This window comes from Lipomyces tetrasporus (assembly GCF_029532465.1).
Source record: "Lipomyces tetrasporus strain NRRL Y-64009 chromosome Unknown POJ06scaffold_8, whole genome shotgun sequence".
NCBI lineage: Eukaryota > Fungi > Ascomycota > Lipomycetes > Lipomycetales > Lipomycetaceae > Lipomyces > Lipomyces tetrasporus.
The window spans coordinates 620680-634403 of record NW_026611603.1 but is presented as its reverse complement, the minus strand read 5'-3'; the positions used below and the strand labels follow the sequence as shown (position 1 = coordinate 634403).

At 52.9% G+C, this 13724-nt stretch overlaps 6 protein-coding genes across 6 annotated transcripts; 2 read left to right on the top strand and 4 right to left on the bottom strand.

Annotated features, from left to right (window-relative positions):
* Nucleotides 1–142: 142 nt before the first annotated feature.
* On the bottom strand, nucleotides 143–1385 carry POJ06DRAFT_282665 (kinase domain-containing protein; the record flags this gene model as incomplete). Its single annotated transcript, XM_056190050.1, has 2 exons — nucleotides 143–975; nucleotides 1031–1385. The coding sequence occupies 2 exons, from the start codon at nucleotides 1383–1385 to the stop codon at nucleotides 143–145; spliced, it is 1188 nt and encodes a 395-aa protein (XP_056042186.1).
* A 2237-nt stretch (nucleotides 1386–3622) lies between these two features.
* POJ06DRAFT_199832 (kinase-like domain-containing protein) lies at nucleotides 3623–4976 on the bottom strand (the record flags this gene model as incomplete). The annotated part of the gene is made up of 4 exons (XM_056185165.1): nucleotides 3623–3936; nucleotides 3990–4365; nucleotides 4417–4554; nucleotides 4605–4976. 4 exons carry the CDS (start codon nucleotides 4974–4976, stop codon nucleotides 3623–3625), a joined length of 1200 nt encoding a protein of 399 aa, XP_056042185.1.
* Nucleotides 4977–5734: 758 nt separating this feature from the next.
* Nucleotides 5735–6816, top strand: POJ06DRAFT_212914 (Longin-like domain-containing protein). Its single transcript, XM_056185473.1, has 4 exons — nucleotides 5735–5847; nucleotides 5899–6106; nucleotides 6176–6340; nucleotides 6410–6816. The coding sequence occupies exons 1-4, from the start codon at nucleotides 5811–5813 to the stop codon at nucleotides 6510–6512; spliced, it is 513 nt and encodes a 170-aa protein (XP_056042184.1). The 5' UTR covers nucleotides 5735–5810; the 3' UTR covers nucleotides 6513–6816.
* An 86-nt stretch (nucleotides 6817–6902) lies between these two features.
* On the bottom strand, nucleotides 6903–7538 carry POJ06DRAFT_140994 (GGL domain-containing protein). The gene is made up of 2 exons (XM_056184512.1): nucleotides 7206–7538; nucleotides 6903–7149 (listed from the first exon to the last, which is right to left on the bottom strand). Exons 1-2 carry the CDS (start codon nucleotides 7358–7360, stop codon nucleotides 7029–7031), a joined length of 276 nt encoding a protein of 91 aa, XP_056042183.1. The 5' UTR covers nucleotides 7361–7538; the 3' UTR covers nucleotides 6903–7028.
* A 592-nt stretch (nucleotides 7539–8130) lies between these two features.
* On the top strand, nucleotides 8131–10762 carry POJ06DRAFT_257840 (uncharacterized protein). Its single transcript, XM_056188201.1, has 2 exons — nucleotides 8131–8406; nucleotides 8480–10762. The coding sequence occupies exons 1-2, from the start codon at nucleotides 8371–8373 to the stop codon at nucleotides 10724–10726; spliced, it is 2283 nt and encodes a 760-aa protein (XP_056042182.1). The 5' UTR covers nucleotides 8131–8370; the 3' UTR covers nucleotides 10727–10762.
* A 208-nt stretch (nucleotides 10763–10970) lies between these two features.
* POJ06DRAFT_140989 (uncharacterized protein) lies at nucleotides 10971–13202 on the bottom strand. Its single transcript, XM_056184511.1, has one exon. The coding sequence runs from the start codon at nucleotides 12977–12979 to the stop codon at nucleotides 11216–11218; it is 1764 nt and encodes a 587-aa protein (XP_056042181.1). The 5' UTR covers nucleotides 12980–13202; the 3' UTR covers nucleotides 10971–11215.
* Between the last annotated feature and the right edge of the window lie 522 nt (nucleotides 13203–13724).

The window sequence follows — 13724 nt, the reverse complement described above, 5'->3', positions numbered from 1 at the left end:
ATCACAAATGGCGTACATATTATTACACATATCAGCCGTAAACAAATACTTTGTGCCCACGCCAGAAAAACAACACAACACGTCTATAATAACACTCGCTGCGACAAATAGCGTACTGTGAAATTACATTGCGGACCACGAGCTAGTGTCCGGTTTCACCAGCCTCGCACACGACGATCTCGCGGCCCCACTCGCTGTTGAGAACTTGCTTGCCAGTAATGCGGCGGCCGGGGTGCGGGTCTAGGATCGAGTACACGACGTTTCGACACCGCGCTCGCTCCAGCTGTTCGATAGGCTCGTATCCTGCTTCGTCTTTTCGTCCTTCGAGATACTTTTGGTAAAATTCGTCCTCGTCTTTTCTCGCGATCTTCCATAAATGTCGGCCGGTCCTCATGGCCATGTAAATCACGCCGGTAGCCCAGATGTCGACCGGCCGGGGATCGAACTCTTCCTCGGTGTATTCCTCCGGCGCGATGTAGGGGGCCGACCCGCACACGCCGTTGGTCATGTGCACGTCGCGCTCCCACGCCATCCGGAAACACTCGCCGTTGCCGAAATCCGTGATCTTCAGCGAGCCATTTGTGGTCAGGAGCAAGTTTTCTGGTTTCAGGTCCCGGTGGGCAACCCCCATTTCGTGCATGTACACGACGCCGCGCATGAGCTGCTTGAAGTAACAGTCGGCCTCTTGCACTTCCAACTTTCCCGCGCTCAGGACGAGCGTATACAAATCACCGCCGGCGCAGAATTCCATGACTTCGCAGTACTCCCCGCGCTCGTCCTGGATCAGATCGAGCGTGTGGATGACGTTCGGATGGCGGAGGGACGACGAGATGCAAAACTCCGACGTCAGACGCTTTGTGTATTTTTTCTGGGACTCGGCCGGCCTGCGTTTGAATTCCTTGACAGCATAAAGTTTCTCGCCCTTGCCGTTCTTGGGATCGATCTTGTGTGATATTCGCACAATGCCAAATGCACCTGGACAAGACAGTCAGTCGCTAAAACCGGCACAAAACCGCACAAAACCAAATACCTTTGCCAATAATCTCGTGACATTTGCCGTACTTCTCCACAAGCGTCATCGGCGGGTTGACCGAGTCTTTCTTGCCGGTGGTGGCGTGGTCCCTCTCGTTTGATCTCAGCCACGACGAAACAAGACTCAGGCTGGCGTCGTCTTCATCGCCGCCGGCCTTTTTCTTCGCGCCAACCATTTCGCGTAGCATATCCGACAGCTTCTCCTGTCGGCGTGCGCTCTTGAGATGGTGGTCGTGGGTCTTGCCGTCGGGCGAGACGACGAAGCGGAGGTCTTTGACGGAGTTGTTGCGACTGATAGACGCCGAGCGCGAGCTCGGTGTCGACGAGGACACATCTGGAGTCAGTCTGGGCATTTGTGGGGGGGATTTGTGGATGTGACAAAACTGGATAGGATCGATATGTGGTGCGCAGCAGAAATGCGATTATCTTGACTTAACTTTGATGGCGAAACGGCGTCTGAATGCGATCAAGAACCGAGGAGATGTTGGACTGTCGAAGAAGAGAGGGCTGCAAGTGACAGCGATTCGGCGAGGAAGATGGATGCAAAAAATGCAAAAGGCACCACTTTCGACCGTTGCTAGTACATAATGAACGATCTGGCGACCAATACCGAGTGCTATGAGTAGTAGACGACTGCAGTAGATGCAGTAGACGCAGTAGCCGCAGTAGATTCCGGGGGCCAAGGAAAGAATCAAACGCGCTCTCCTAATGCTTACTGGACAACCACCAGGCAGCTATGATCCAATCCGGAAGAGACGAGAGACAGAGAACGCGCGCGGGGTCGGGCAGAACGCCCTAGAGGAGGCAAGGAAGGAGACGCAGTCGGAGGAAAGCGCAGATAGAGAGGATGATGTTGTGGGCGATGGGGGAAGGAGGGGACGAAGACAGGCGGATGGCAGGCAGGCGAGCAAAAAATACATAAGTGCGATGTGAAGGGGCGCAACGTCAAGACTGCGGATACGCCAGCCTCGCGCCTGCCTGAGCCGTACCACAGCCAAAGCCAAAGCCAGCACACCACCCAACCGCCTGCAACCCTAGCCCTCGCCTCTGCCTCTGCCTCGTCAATCGTCGTCGTCGTTTGCGCGCGACCGCCACAGCCACGGCAGTCACGTGCTGCACCACGAGCAGCGTTACATAATACGTGACGGTCATGACTAATATTGTTGATTTTGCCGGCGCAAACGCAATACACTATTGTGTATGTCTATACATGTCTATGTAACATGGCACTGCGGGCGTAATTAGTCAGGAATGGTGATGCCTCACGATGCTTTGGCCAATCGTTGCAAGTGCTGCAGCGTTGGTGAAGTTACAGCGCAAGTGCGCTGCGCTGCTGATTCCAGCTGTCTTGTGAACACCCCGGCGGCCACGAGCCAATCGGAAACTCTCTATTAACATTTGCATTTGTCGACATTAAATCGCGCATTTTCTGCTCACACGGTTTGTGTGTGACTCGCCTATTAAGCTGTCAAAGAAGTCGCGGCCCCGCGTATGCATAATTTAATGACAGCAGTCGGGCTTGTGAGCGAACACGAAGGGGCCTGCCTGCCCCCGCTTTCGAACTTGTTCCGTAGAGAACATGATTAATACTGTAGACAACCGTTAATTACCCCGCGATGGTTGTTCACTTGGCATCATGACCCAGAGATGGCCCGTGACTGACGTTGGTCGCAATACAGTGCGATGGCGACAATACGGAACGAAAAGTTTGCATGCCTAGGCCATTTCATGAAACACTGCAAAGTCTTCAGGGGCACAATAAACTACTGCCGGCTGATTGCCGACTGCACCCAGCGTAATATACGCGTGCTTCGTGTTATAACGGCATTTTGCGTGCAAAGAACCGGTGGGATATGCAATTTCGCAATGTCGAAACCAATTCTAATATAATCCCCCACAACGCCGAACCCTAAATGCAACAAGCTAAAGTAAACAAAAAATTATTTTGCCCAACCAATCAGTTCCGGAGTTCGCCTTCACTGTCGGCCTCATATATGTTGTCCTCGACGAGACTGCGTCGCTGCAGCGGCGCTCCGGCAAGATTCTCCTCATAACAACACGGCCGTCGATCATATACATCCAAACTCCTCGACCGCCCCGACGGACTCCCAAGTCCATTGCCATCTCCACCATTGTGCACGTTCAGCTTCGCCATCTGCGCTTCTACCTTGTCCGCATGAACAATATCTTGCCCAGTCACGTGTTGCTCACCCACCACCACCGTCGCCCTGACTACCGTGACGACCTCTGGGATACCTTTGATGGCGTGCTCGAGGTCTTCCTGCGTAACTTTGGAAATCGCGGTCGCCGTGTTTTCGTCTTCGGAAAGCAAAGAATCGAGACCGTCCAGCGTCACCCACGCATGTTCCTGTTCATGTCGACGTCAGTGTCACGACGCGGCAGCCAAAACCCGCTAACCTACTCGTAGTTCCGGCATTTTAATCCGTTTCTTGTATTCTTTCTCCAGTAGTCTGTTCAGGAGGTCGACTAACGATGGATCCGTCCCCTCGGCAATCGAAAACCTGCACCCCACCGTTAGTTGGTACTGACCTCGAGTCCGCGTCCAAAAAAAAAAAAAAAAAAAGAGATCTCACCCTTGATTGCAAATAGCTTCCGACAACGCCACAGGGTTCGCGTATGGAAATGGCAGTCGGCCAAACGCCAGACAATACAGCGTAACGCCCATCGACCAAATGTCCGCCGCCCGCCCCGAATAATCCACCCGGGGCACTGCATTCAGCTCTGGAGCCATGAACGCCGGACTTCCCACCTGTTTTGACATTGCGTCGTTGTCGCGTTCGAAAAACTCAGACACGCCAAAGTCGACTATTTTGAGGACGTTATCGCACGTCAGGAGGAGGTTGTCTGGTTTGATGTCCCTGTGGACCACGCCCTGAGAGTGCACTGCTGTTCGGTTAGCCTGCGCTGTAATCCGAGACCGCATCATGCGCACTCACGGTACTCTATGCCTAGAGTCAAGTCTCTAAAATATAACCGGCACTGCTCTTCATCGTACGGCTCGACCTGTCCGTCAGTGTCCAGCTTCATAATAACCCCCTGGCTACACCACTCAAGCACCATGTATAACGAGTCGCCGCCCGGATTATCCAACACCTCGTATAAATTCGCAACATTAACATGATCCAACTTTTTCAAAATTGCAATCTCATGGCGAATCAGGTTCAGCGGATCGTCGCTCTTGTGCAGCATTTGGGAGTGACTCAATCGCGGCGGCGGCGGCAGGCCAGGAGAAGACGCCATCCGGCTTCGTTGCCGCATGATGGCGTTGCCGCGCTGTCGGCGGAGTCGATGTTTCGACACTTCTTTGATTGCCTACTACTGTCAGTATCACTGCCTACATTGACCTGCTCAAGCCGAGCTCACGTAGACTTCATTGGTAGTCTTGTCGACAGCGCGATAAACGGCACCGAAAGACCCACGACCGGCTTCCTCCTGGATCACGTACTGATTGTTTATAATCTGCCTGTCACCATCCTGCATCAAACTCGCGTTCAATGTTTCCTATATTCCGTCAGCAGCCTATCACCACCTTCACCCCGTAACAAACATACCTTGACCTCTGGCTTGAATCCGCTTAGAACGCGTTTATGATGACGTTTCGGACTCCGCAGCCCGCGCTCGATATCTCCCATCGATGACACAAACGCCCCTGCCCACCGCCGCCGGCCTGTTGTGTCGTTTTCAACTCCATTGCCAATGCCGACCACAATATTGGACTTAAACCCCGCCTCAGTCGGGGTACAAGTCGTCGTCTTAATCCCGCTCCGACGTTCAGATTTGTCGTACCCGACCGCGACTGGTGTTCGATTGCTGCCATTGTCAGTGTTGAAGTCGGACGACGAAAGTACGACTCCCGAGTCTGCTGAGGACGGCGTCTGTGTGATTATGATCGGTGGCGGCACGTTTTTGCGAGATATGCTCATGCTTGCAGTTCGCAGTCTCCACTTATATATGCCGCAAACAAAACTTATTATCTCCGGCGCATAAGCCGTAGGGTCTGTTCTATCGTCGTGGCGAAAAAATCGTGCGTCGGAGCGGGCCCTGATCCACACACGTCGTCTCTGCACAGGTTTGGGTTTGCTTACCCTGACAGGGAACACACGCGCAATCCGTGCGGCTCGAGAGTGACCGACCAGCCCGCGCTTTCAGAGGCCCTTCCACTTTTCATGGTTTACTGCAGGTACTCGTAAGGTCAATTAATAAGTAAATGTGAAGATACATGCGAATGCTTCGGTCAGAATACAAGATAGCAGAGCTATAGTCAGTGATGTCCTCTGCAGCTAGCATCCGTGCAGTTAGCGACTCCGCAGTATGCAACCCCCCCGGACAGCGATATACCCCCGCCACGCACAACACAACTAATTCGCAATACGTCAGTTTCCCTCCTATGAGCCTTATCTCACCTTCTGTCGCTGCTTACACAATTTCTTATTCTTATGATCGTCCTCGCAGGCGTTCGAGATCTGCACCTTTAATTCCACGTGTACCGCCAAGCGTGGAGAGGTTTTAAACGCATGGGAGAGGTCGCACCCTGCATAATACTTGTAAGGAAAGAGCATATATGCCATAAATCGAGCATTTCAATGGAAATGGCCAGGTAGGGTAAAACTTACTGTTACGCCCAACCTGATGACTTGTTCGTCACTGCCACCGCGGTATTCGTGATGGCCTGCTCGAAAGCGCGTCGATTGCCTCTTCTGTTGTCGATATCTCACCAGGCATCCTCGCGCAGAATTACAAAAATAATATACCACACAATGACAATTTACAGTTTCTGGATCTTTGACCGACATTGTAAGTGCTTTTGTGGCCCTCCTGCAATTTATTCACACTGACTGTTCGCAGGCGAATGCATCTACCACAAAGACTACAAACGCCCTTACCGACAGCTGCGTTCCAAGCCCGATCTTGGCTCCGACTCCATCGACGAAAAGAAGCAACAATCTGGCGGCCCACCGACGGGGAAAGGTCCGTTGAGCGTCGACGATGATGCGAAGTTGGTTTTTGGCGTTGTGTTTTCGTTGCGGAATATTGTTACAAAGTTAGCCGGCGAGTGAGTTGTCCGTTTTTTTTACTCTCTTCTTGACATGTCCGGAAGGCTAATTCTGATCCCGGGGGACAGGAAAGAATCGTTTTTCGTGTTCCGGACATCGAAATATAAACTGCATTTCTACGAGACACAAACAAATCTCCGTTTCGTCATGATCACGGACTTGAAAGTCGACGGCATCCGGCCAATACTAGAGCAGATCCACGCCGGTCTGTACGTCGAGTACATCATAAAGAAGTAAGTACTGAAGATTGATTGACTCGATCTAGCAATAGATAGCGTGCAGACATGTCTGACGATTTGTAGTCCATTAAGTCCCGTCGAACATACCAACGGTGTTGGTGTTAATAATGAGCTATTTAGTTTAGGGTTGGATAGGTTTCTACGTCCGTTGTCTATATTTGAGTAGACGTTGCGTAAATAAATAAATTGTATTACGCTACGCAGATGCTGAAGAACGCTTTTGCCGGGGTCGAACTACTGGGATGCAATCCTGTTTAAACAGTCGCCAGAACAAAGGCACTGGGGTTGTCGGGAGATTCCGATTTGGGGCTGACAGCAGTACTCAACTATTGGCGGACGAACAAGGAAACGCACGCAGTAGCCCCATTGCAAAGATGGTAAATGCGGCCATGTCTACTTCGGGTCGTTGGTGTAGAGCGCTGGGAAAATAAAGCAATGTCGATTAGTGTGAAGTGCAAGGTACTTGTGTATAATTTTTTACACACGAGATGTGAGCGCAATAACGCATATCCCAAAGACAGTTGAGGTTTAGAATATTATACAAAATAACCAATGCGCCATACAAAACACGGAATCTTTATACAGAATTGGAATGGCAGAGATATAAATTGGTTGCCGATGCCGACAACACAGCAGATCCGGCTCGGTACATGATATAATATGACAAATGCTGTCAGGTATCTTACATGACGCTGCAGCAGCCGCCTTCGGATGGCGGGTTATACGGGTCTTCTCGTTTGTCGATCGTCCCCCACACACTCGGTACCATGAAATCTTTCGTGGTCTTCGTATACTGTATGATTCTTACCGTTCAACGGTGTTAGCAGACTCGACGCTACGATAATTCGGATATACTCACGATTGGCAAGCCTCGGACGTCCGTATTCGCGGCCTGGCGAGGTCGGTCTCCAGACGGACACACAGGTCTCTGACGCGCTTGAGCCTGAGTTCGGGGGACGACACTTTTGCTTTGTCGCGAACGCCGCCCACACTTCCTGGCACGATGCTAGCCATGTGAGGTCTGTTGTTGCGAGAGTATAAGGATGGCAATAATGTTGGTAGTCGTAGCTCGTAGCGAGAAGCTAACCGCTGTTGGCGATGCGGGGAATGTGTTCGCGGACACGCACGAGTTGCTCAGACTACTGGCGGGCGATAACAAGTGTTCTGGCGATAAGCAAAATTAAGCCCGTAATGCTTTGGTCGAGATAGAGATTAATCCGTGCAAAAATAGAAGGAAGAAAAAGTCCTGACGAGAGGACGCGGCAGTTAATGAAGCCGCTGTGGTTCAGGGGAATCTGTCGGCGGGGTACCTTACCTCCTGTCGCGAGATGAGTTCGATGCTCTCCTGAGTAGCCCGCATATATGATCGTATGATAAGCAGCCGCAACGTCGTCACTGAGCCCCCCCGGTGGCTGAACAGAGCCGAACGAGCCGTGCTGCAATGTTCTAGGCAGCAGCAATCGAGAGCGGTGGACAATGTGAACTGTTTGCTTTTGCTGTTACCGGAGCCAGAAATAGCAGTACAGCTAAAGGAACACACTACTGGCAAGAGAAGAACGCAGTCTGCAGTCTACGAATTACTATTTACGCAGTTGCCCTTGACAGTTAAAATCCATATACAATCAGTTTAAGTAGTCCTATGTAGTCGCCCACTACTGGCTGTGCGATGAGGCCTGGTTACGATATCTCGTTGAGGCAGGAGCGCTCGTCATCGTGTAGTCATTGCGGCGCAAACACAGTATGCCGGTTAAAAGCGTATGCGCACAACAAAGCCGTAGATATGCCACATCTTTCCCCGCTGAACGTTCAGCATATGGAATACGGCACGCCGCACTTATGCTCCCAAATTTTTGCCAGGGAGGGCACACAGAGGAAAAAATTGCATGGCAGATTCCACTCGCGAGCGTGAAATCCGTCATCACGAAATCGACGAATTCTGCTCTAACGTCCATATCATCCCATCTGGAAGCCTGATTAGTTTTTGCATCCATTGATTCGTCCACTGTGTGCATTAACCACCCATCATGGCGCCCCACGTCCGTCCCGAGAACGTGCTAAAGGTATGCGCTTGGCTTGATGATGCTCGTCCACCGATCGCGTGAGGAACGAGAATGCTGACTTCAGATAATATAGCGTGCCGAGGAGCTGCTGGCCGTCGAACAGTCTGGCGATGCGCTTAACCTGCTGCACGAGATTATTACGTCGAAGCGGACGAGGAATACGCCTATTACCTCTCTTGAGCCCATCATGCTGCGGTTTGTCGAGCTCTGTGTCCAGTTGCGCAAGGGAAAGCTTGCCAAGGAGGGACTGTACACGTACAAGAACGTCGCTCAGAACACATCAGTTGGCAGTATCGAGGTCGTGCTCAAGAAGTTCATTGACCTGGCCAAAGACAAGGTCACCGAAGCCCAGGCTCAGGCAGACCGCATCACGCTTGACTCGATCGACGATCTCGAGGCCAGTGAGACTCCGGAATCGATCATGCTCTCGACCGTGTCGACTGAGCAGAGCAAGGACCGCACCGACCGGGCCGTCGTCACGCCATGGCTCAAATTCCTGTGGGAGGCTTACCGCACCGTTCTCGAGATCCTGCGCAATAACGCTCGGCTCGAGGTTATGTACCAGGCGGTCGCGATCCAGGCGTTTCAGTTCTGCTTAAAGTACAGCCGCAAGACCGAATTCCGTCGACTGTGCGAATTGTTGCGCAACCACCTGCAGAGCGCCGCAAAGAACACTTCCCAGGTCCACGCGATCAACTTGAACGACCCCGACACGCTCCAGAGACACTTGGATACGCGTTTCGCGCAGCTCAATGCTGCCGACGAGCTGGAGCTCTGGCAGGAAGCCTTCCGCTCGGTCGAGGACATCCACACTCTTCTCACGATCTCAAAGCGCCCAGCCAAGCCCGCCATGATGGCCAACTACTACGAAAAGCTGACCAAGATTTTCGTCGTGAGCGACAATTACTTGTTCCATGCTGCGGCTGCAAGCCGATACTACAATCTGCGTATGCAGGCCAAGAACATCATCGAAGCCGAGGCGACCAAGAGCGCGTCGATCGTGCTGCTGTCCGCGCTCGCGATCCCAGTTATCAACACGTCCCGGTTCCGGTCCGTTATATTCGACGTCGACGAGTCCAAGCACAAGAACGCACGCCTGTCTGGCCTTCTCGGCCTGCCCAAGGCTCCGACTCGCGCCGGCCTTTTGAAAGACGCGCTGGCAAAGGGCATCCTCGGCCGCGTGTCGCCTGAGATCAGGGACCTGTACTCTATCCTTGAAGTCGACTTCCACCCGCTCAGTATCTGCCGTAAGATTTCTCCCATCATGACCGAGATTTTCAAGGACGAAGGCCTGAAACGGTACATCGAGCCACTGCACCAGGTTATTCTCACCCGGTTGTTCCAGCAGCTTTCGCAGGTGTATGATGCCGTCAAGCTGGATTTCGTGATCAAGCTCGTCACGTTCCCGGCGCCGTTCGAAGTCAGCTCGACGACGATCGAGAAGTTCATCATGAACGGATGCAAGAAGGGCGACCTCGCGATCCGGGTCGACCACGCCGCCAACTCGATCACGTTCGAGAGCGACGTGTACGCGACCGCGAAGGGCGCGACCGACGGCATCGTGCAGCTGCAGCCGACGCCGTCCGAGATCGTGCGGACGGAGCTGTCGCGGCTCGGCAAGACCCTGTTCGCCACGGTCAACCTCGTCGACGCCGAGTACGTTGCCGCGCGCGGGTCCGCCAAGGACGCGGCGCTGGCACGCGCGATCGTCGGCGTCGAGGAAGAGCACAAGGCCGCGCTGCTCCGCAAGAGTATTATCGAGGACCGCGCAAAGGAGGCGGAGACGATTTTGCAGAAGCGCGAGGAGGACGAGAGCAAGAAGCGCGCGCTGCGCCAGCAGCAGGAGCAGCTTGCCGAGCAGAAGCGGCTGGCGGACGAGATGCGCAAGCGCGAACTCGACCGCATCCGGCGCGAGCAGGAGGCGATCCAGGAGCAGGAGAAGCGCAAGCTGGCGGACGAGATCATTTCCAAGGGCATCAAGCTCGACCTTGACAGCATCGAGAGCATGGACACGCACAAGCTGCGCGAGGTCCAGATCGAGCAGACCGAGAAGAAGAACAAGGACATGACCGAGCGGCTAAGGCTCACGGCCAAGCGCATCGACCACCTCGAGCGCGCGTACAGAAAAGTCGAGATCCCGCTGCTCGAGAGCGACTACGAGAAACAGAAGGAGACTGACCGGCTGCTGCACGCCGAGCGGCGGACAGCCCAGCTTGAGGCTGCCAGGGCCCAGTTCGAGGAACGCACGCTGCTCAAGAAGCGGTTGAGGCGCATGGTGGCGGATTATGACGAGTTCAAGGAAATACTGCTGAGACAGTAAGAATTTTTTTTGTCTGTGTGGGTGTAGATGAATGCATTTGTTTGTTTTTATTGTTCGTGTATTTAGTCGTCCGTTAAAAATATCTATGCCATTTTAATCGGGACATATATCGTAACCGAAACCCGCGTCAAAGCGACATTTCAATATGGTACAGCGAAAGTCATCAAACCTATATACAAAAGCCCCCATCATCGAAAAAAAAAACCCGCAGAAAGGAAAAGCAATACCCTAGAAGAAACATTGCGCTCTACTACAAGACCAATCTCTCCATTTCAACGAAATTACATACAATAAATTGCAAATTAGCGAATTAGAAAAATTTAAGTGAAAGAATGTGCGCCGATATGGTGGAAAAAAATGACTTATTAACAAGAATACTTTTGCAGAACCAAATGTATGAAAACCCCTGTCGTAAAGAATAATAAAGTTCGTTAAACCTGTCGGGTCGGGTTGTATGTATCTACTCTTGTCGTTGTGATCGATCCGCGGTTAGACGGACAGCATCCATTCGGCGTACGGGTTGTCGCCCTTCTTGACGGCGACTAATCCCAACTGCCGCATCTTCTCAACACCCTCGCCGGGCACGATGTCGTGATGCGGGTGCTGATGCTGATGCCTGCGCTCGCGTCGCCGATTGTTCTTCCGCTCAAGCCCCTTGACGATATCAATCGCACCGCGCTGTCTGTTTGCCGATTTACTGTTCTTGTGGTTGTTGTTGGTGTTGTTGTGAAAGTGATACCGGAACAGCGATCTGTTGTGCTGGAAACTCGTGGCCTTGCCGGTGTGGTCTCGCTGCTTGTTCGCCTGGACAGGAACAGGAATGTTGTGACCGTGTCGAGCAGTGTTATGCACGGGAGGCGGAGAGCGGCAAAGCCGTCGGCTCCCCTCTGATTCGGGATCGGACTTTGCGTCGTCGGAATCTTCGTCGATGTCTTCAGGGAACGACGGGTCGATGTCCTGAGGGCATGGCTTGTGGTTGTATCGTGCGTGTTCCTCGAGCGCGGAATAATACGCAATCTCGATCGGCCTGTCTTCGTCGAATGTGCCACACACGAAATCGGAAGAATCTGGAATCATGTTCACGGGCGGCGTAGCAGTGCGCTGGATGTTGTACATCGATCTCAAGCGCGAAAGATGGTCATTCATAGCGACTCGTGGCATATTCGCCGCGGGACCATTGATCTCCGACATTCCGTCGTCGTCATCGTCAGAAGCGTAGCCGTCCTCAATGTTACCGTGGAACTCCTCCTCGTCATCACTTTCGTACTCGATGAATGGCGTGCCCTGCAACCGCGCAAGCATTGCGCTGCGAACGCGCACAGGAGTGAGAACTGGACTGGAACTAGTTTCAGGAGACAAATCATCCTCGTCTTCGTCGCCAGATGCGTCATCATCATTATCATCATCATCGTCATCGTCGTCGTCGTCGTCGTCGTCGTCGTAGTCGTCATCATCGTCGGCACGAGTATCGTCATTGTCGTCATCCTCAGCTTCGTCGCGCTCTAATTGTGAGCGGGAGTGGTTAAACGGCTGATCAGGGCCAACATCCTCTTGGTCTTTGTCATCATTATCTTCAGCCTCGACCTCGGCGTTCAATCGCGAAATTTGGCGCTCTTTAAGCAAGACGTCGTCAACGCGCAAAATTCGCTGCGGCTGGGGATGATAGACGTGCTGTTCGCAGTCGCTCGCGGAAGCCGACTTCTTCTCTCCTACCGCGTCAGGCGCAGTCGCAGGAGCTGCAGACGGGTCCCGAGCGTTTTCCTTGCCGCCGGTGCACGCGAACTTGATGCTGCGTTTCAAGACGTTGCATACGCCGGCATTCTTTTCTCCATCCGCTACGGCACCACCATTACTGTTATTTGCGGCCGGATTGGCGAAACGAATGATACCCTTTGTCTGTGGGTACGCCGGTGGGCCGAGAGTCAATGAAAGGGGCGGTGGCGTGGGGGTCGTGTTGCGCGACGTATACCCACTATCCGACAATGCGTCGCCGGTAGAGCTCCCTCCGTCCGAGCTTGCGGACACAGGCGACGTTAGCATCTTCGAGAGCAGCGAGGATTGGTTGCGCGGAGGCGAGAGGCAGAGCTGGCGCTTGAACGAAGTCGACCGGTCTTCGATACTGAGTTGCTGTAGACCTGATAGTTCCGGAGGCTCGTCCGCGTCGTCGGCGGGTTCGTCGTCGAAGACGGGCGCGCGGGTGGCCTCTGTGAAGAGGTTCTTGATCGTTTGGAGCGTGGGCATTCGTGAACACATCGTTGATTACGTCTTGACAACTGATGGACGCAGAAACCGAACAGTGGAATGAAGATTTGGTGTAGGGAATGGACCAGGACAAATGTGTATCAACTGCAGTAAATGACCAGCTAATGACCGAAACTTCGATCGCCGTGTACTATATGCGCGAGACCGGCGACATTGTGACTAGAATGAGCGAATATATTGTAGACGATAGGAGAGACGCAATAGATCTTGATACGAAGATCAGTGTGTGCGGACGCAAATTACTAAACGTCGGTTAGTCATCGTCATTTTGTCTGAGGCGGAGTAAGACGGAAAGAACATACAAAGCGAGAGACAAAGGGCCGTAATCGGAGACTGCCCAGGTGGATGTACAAGCCAAATGTAACAGATATTATTGTGCGAAAAGAGGGAGGCGAAAAGTGTTTTGGAGTGGTGGGGAGGCGCTGTTATTAGTTTGCTGCTTAGTTGAAGCGTTTCGTGTGTTGGGAGCGGCGGGGCGTCGTCCTTGTTCGTCGTAATATGACGAGACTTTACGCAAAAATTGAAACTGCGCAGGCAGGCGAAACGCAAAGTCACGCCGATCACTCCCCGGTCACGTTCAGATCACAGCTATGCATTACCCTAACCCTTCAGGGGCAGCCGGCGGTCCGGCGGGCTGCGGGCAATAATAATAATATTGGGGAGAAAAAGCAGTCACGGGCATCGTTCATCACGTCATGTGCTAATTGTTGATTGCGTGTTGGCAAACTTGCGGTGG

Bases quoted from the DNA above. Each gene is read 5' to 3' on its own strand.
- POJ06DRAFT_140994 (XM_056184512.1), bottom strand. From the start codon at position 7,360: ATGGCTAGCATCGTGCCAGGAAGTGTGGGCGGCGTTCGCGACAAAGCA. The intron at 7,150-7,205 runs GTGAGTATATCC...TTGAACGGTAAG, and splicing joins ACGTCCGAGGCTTGCCAATC to AATCATACAGTATACGAAGA.
- POJ06DRAFT_257840 (XM_056188201.1), top strand. From the start codon at position 8,371: ATGGCGCCCCACGTCCGTCCCGAGAACGTGCTAAAG. The intron at 8,407-8,479 runs GTATGCGCTTGG...CAGATAATATAG, and splicing joins GTCCCGAGAACGTGCTAAAG to CGTGCCGAGGAGCTGCTGGC.
- POJ06DRAFT_212914 (XM_056185473.1), top strand. From the start codon at position 5,811: ATGACAATTTACAGTTTCTGGATCTTTGACCGACATT. The intron at 5,848-5,898 runs GTAAGTGCTTTT...GACTGTTCGCAG, and splicing joins CTGGATCTTTGACCGACATT to GCGAATGCATCTACCACAAA. The intron at 6,107-6,175 runs GTGAGTTGTCCG...CCCGGGGGACAG, and splicing joins GTTACAAAGTTAGCCGGCGA to GAAAGAATCGTTTTTCGTGT.
- POJ06DRAFT_140989 (XM_056184511.1), bottom strand. From the start codon at position 12,979: ATGTGTTCACGAATGCCCACGCTCCAAACGATCAAGAACCTCTTCACA.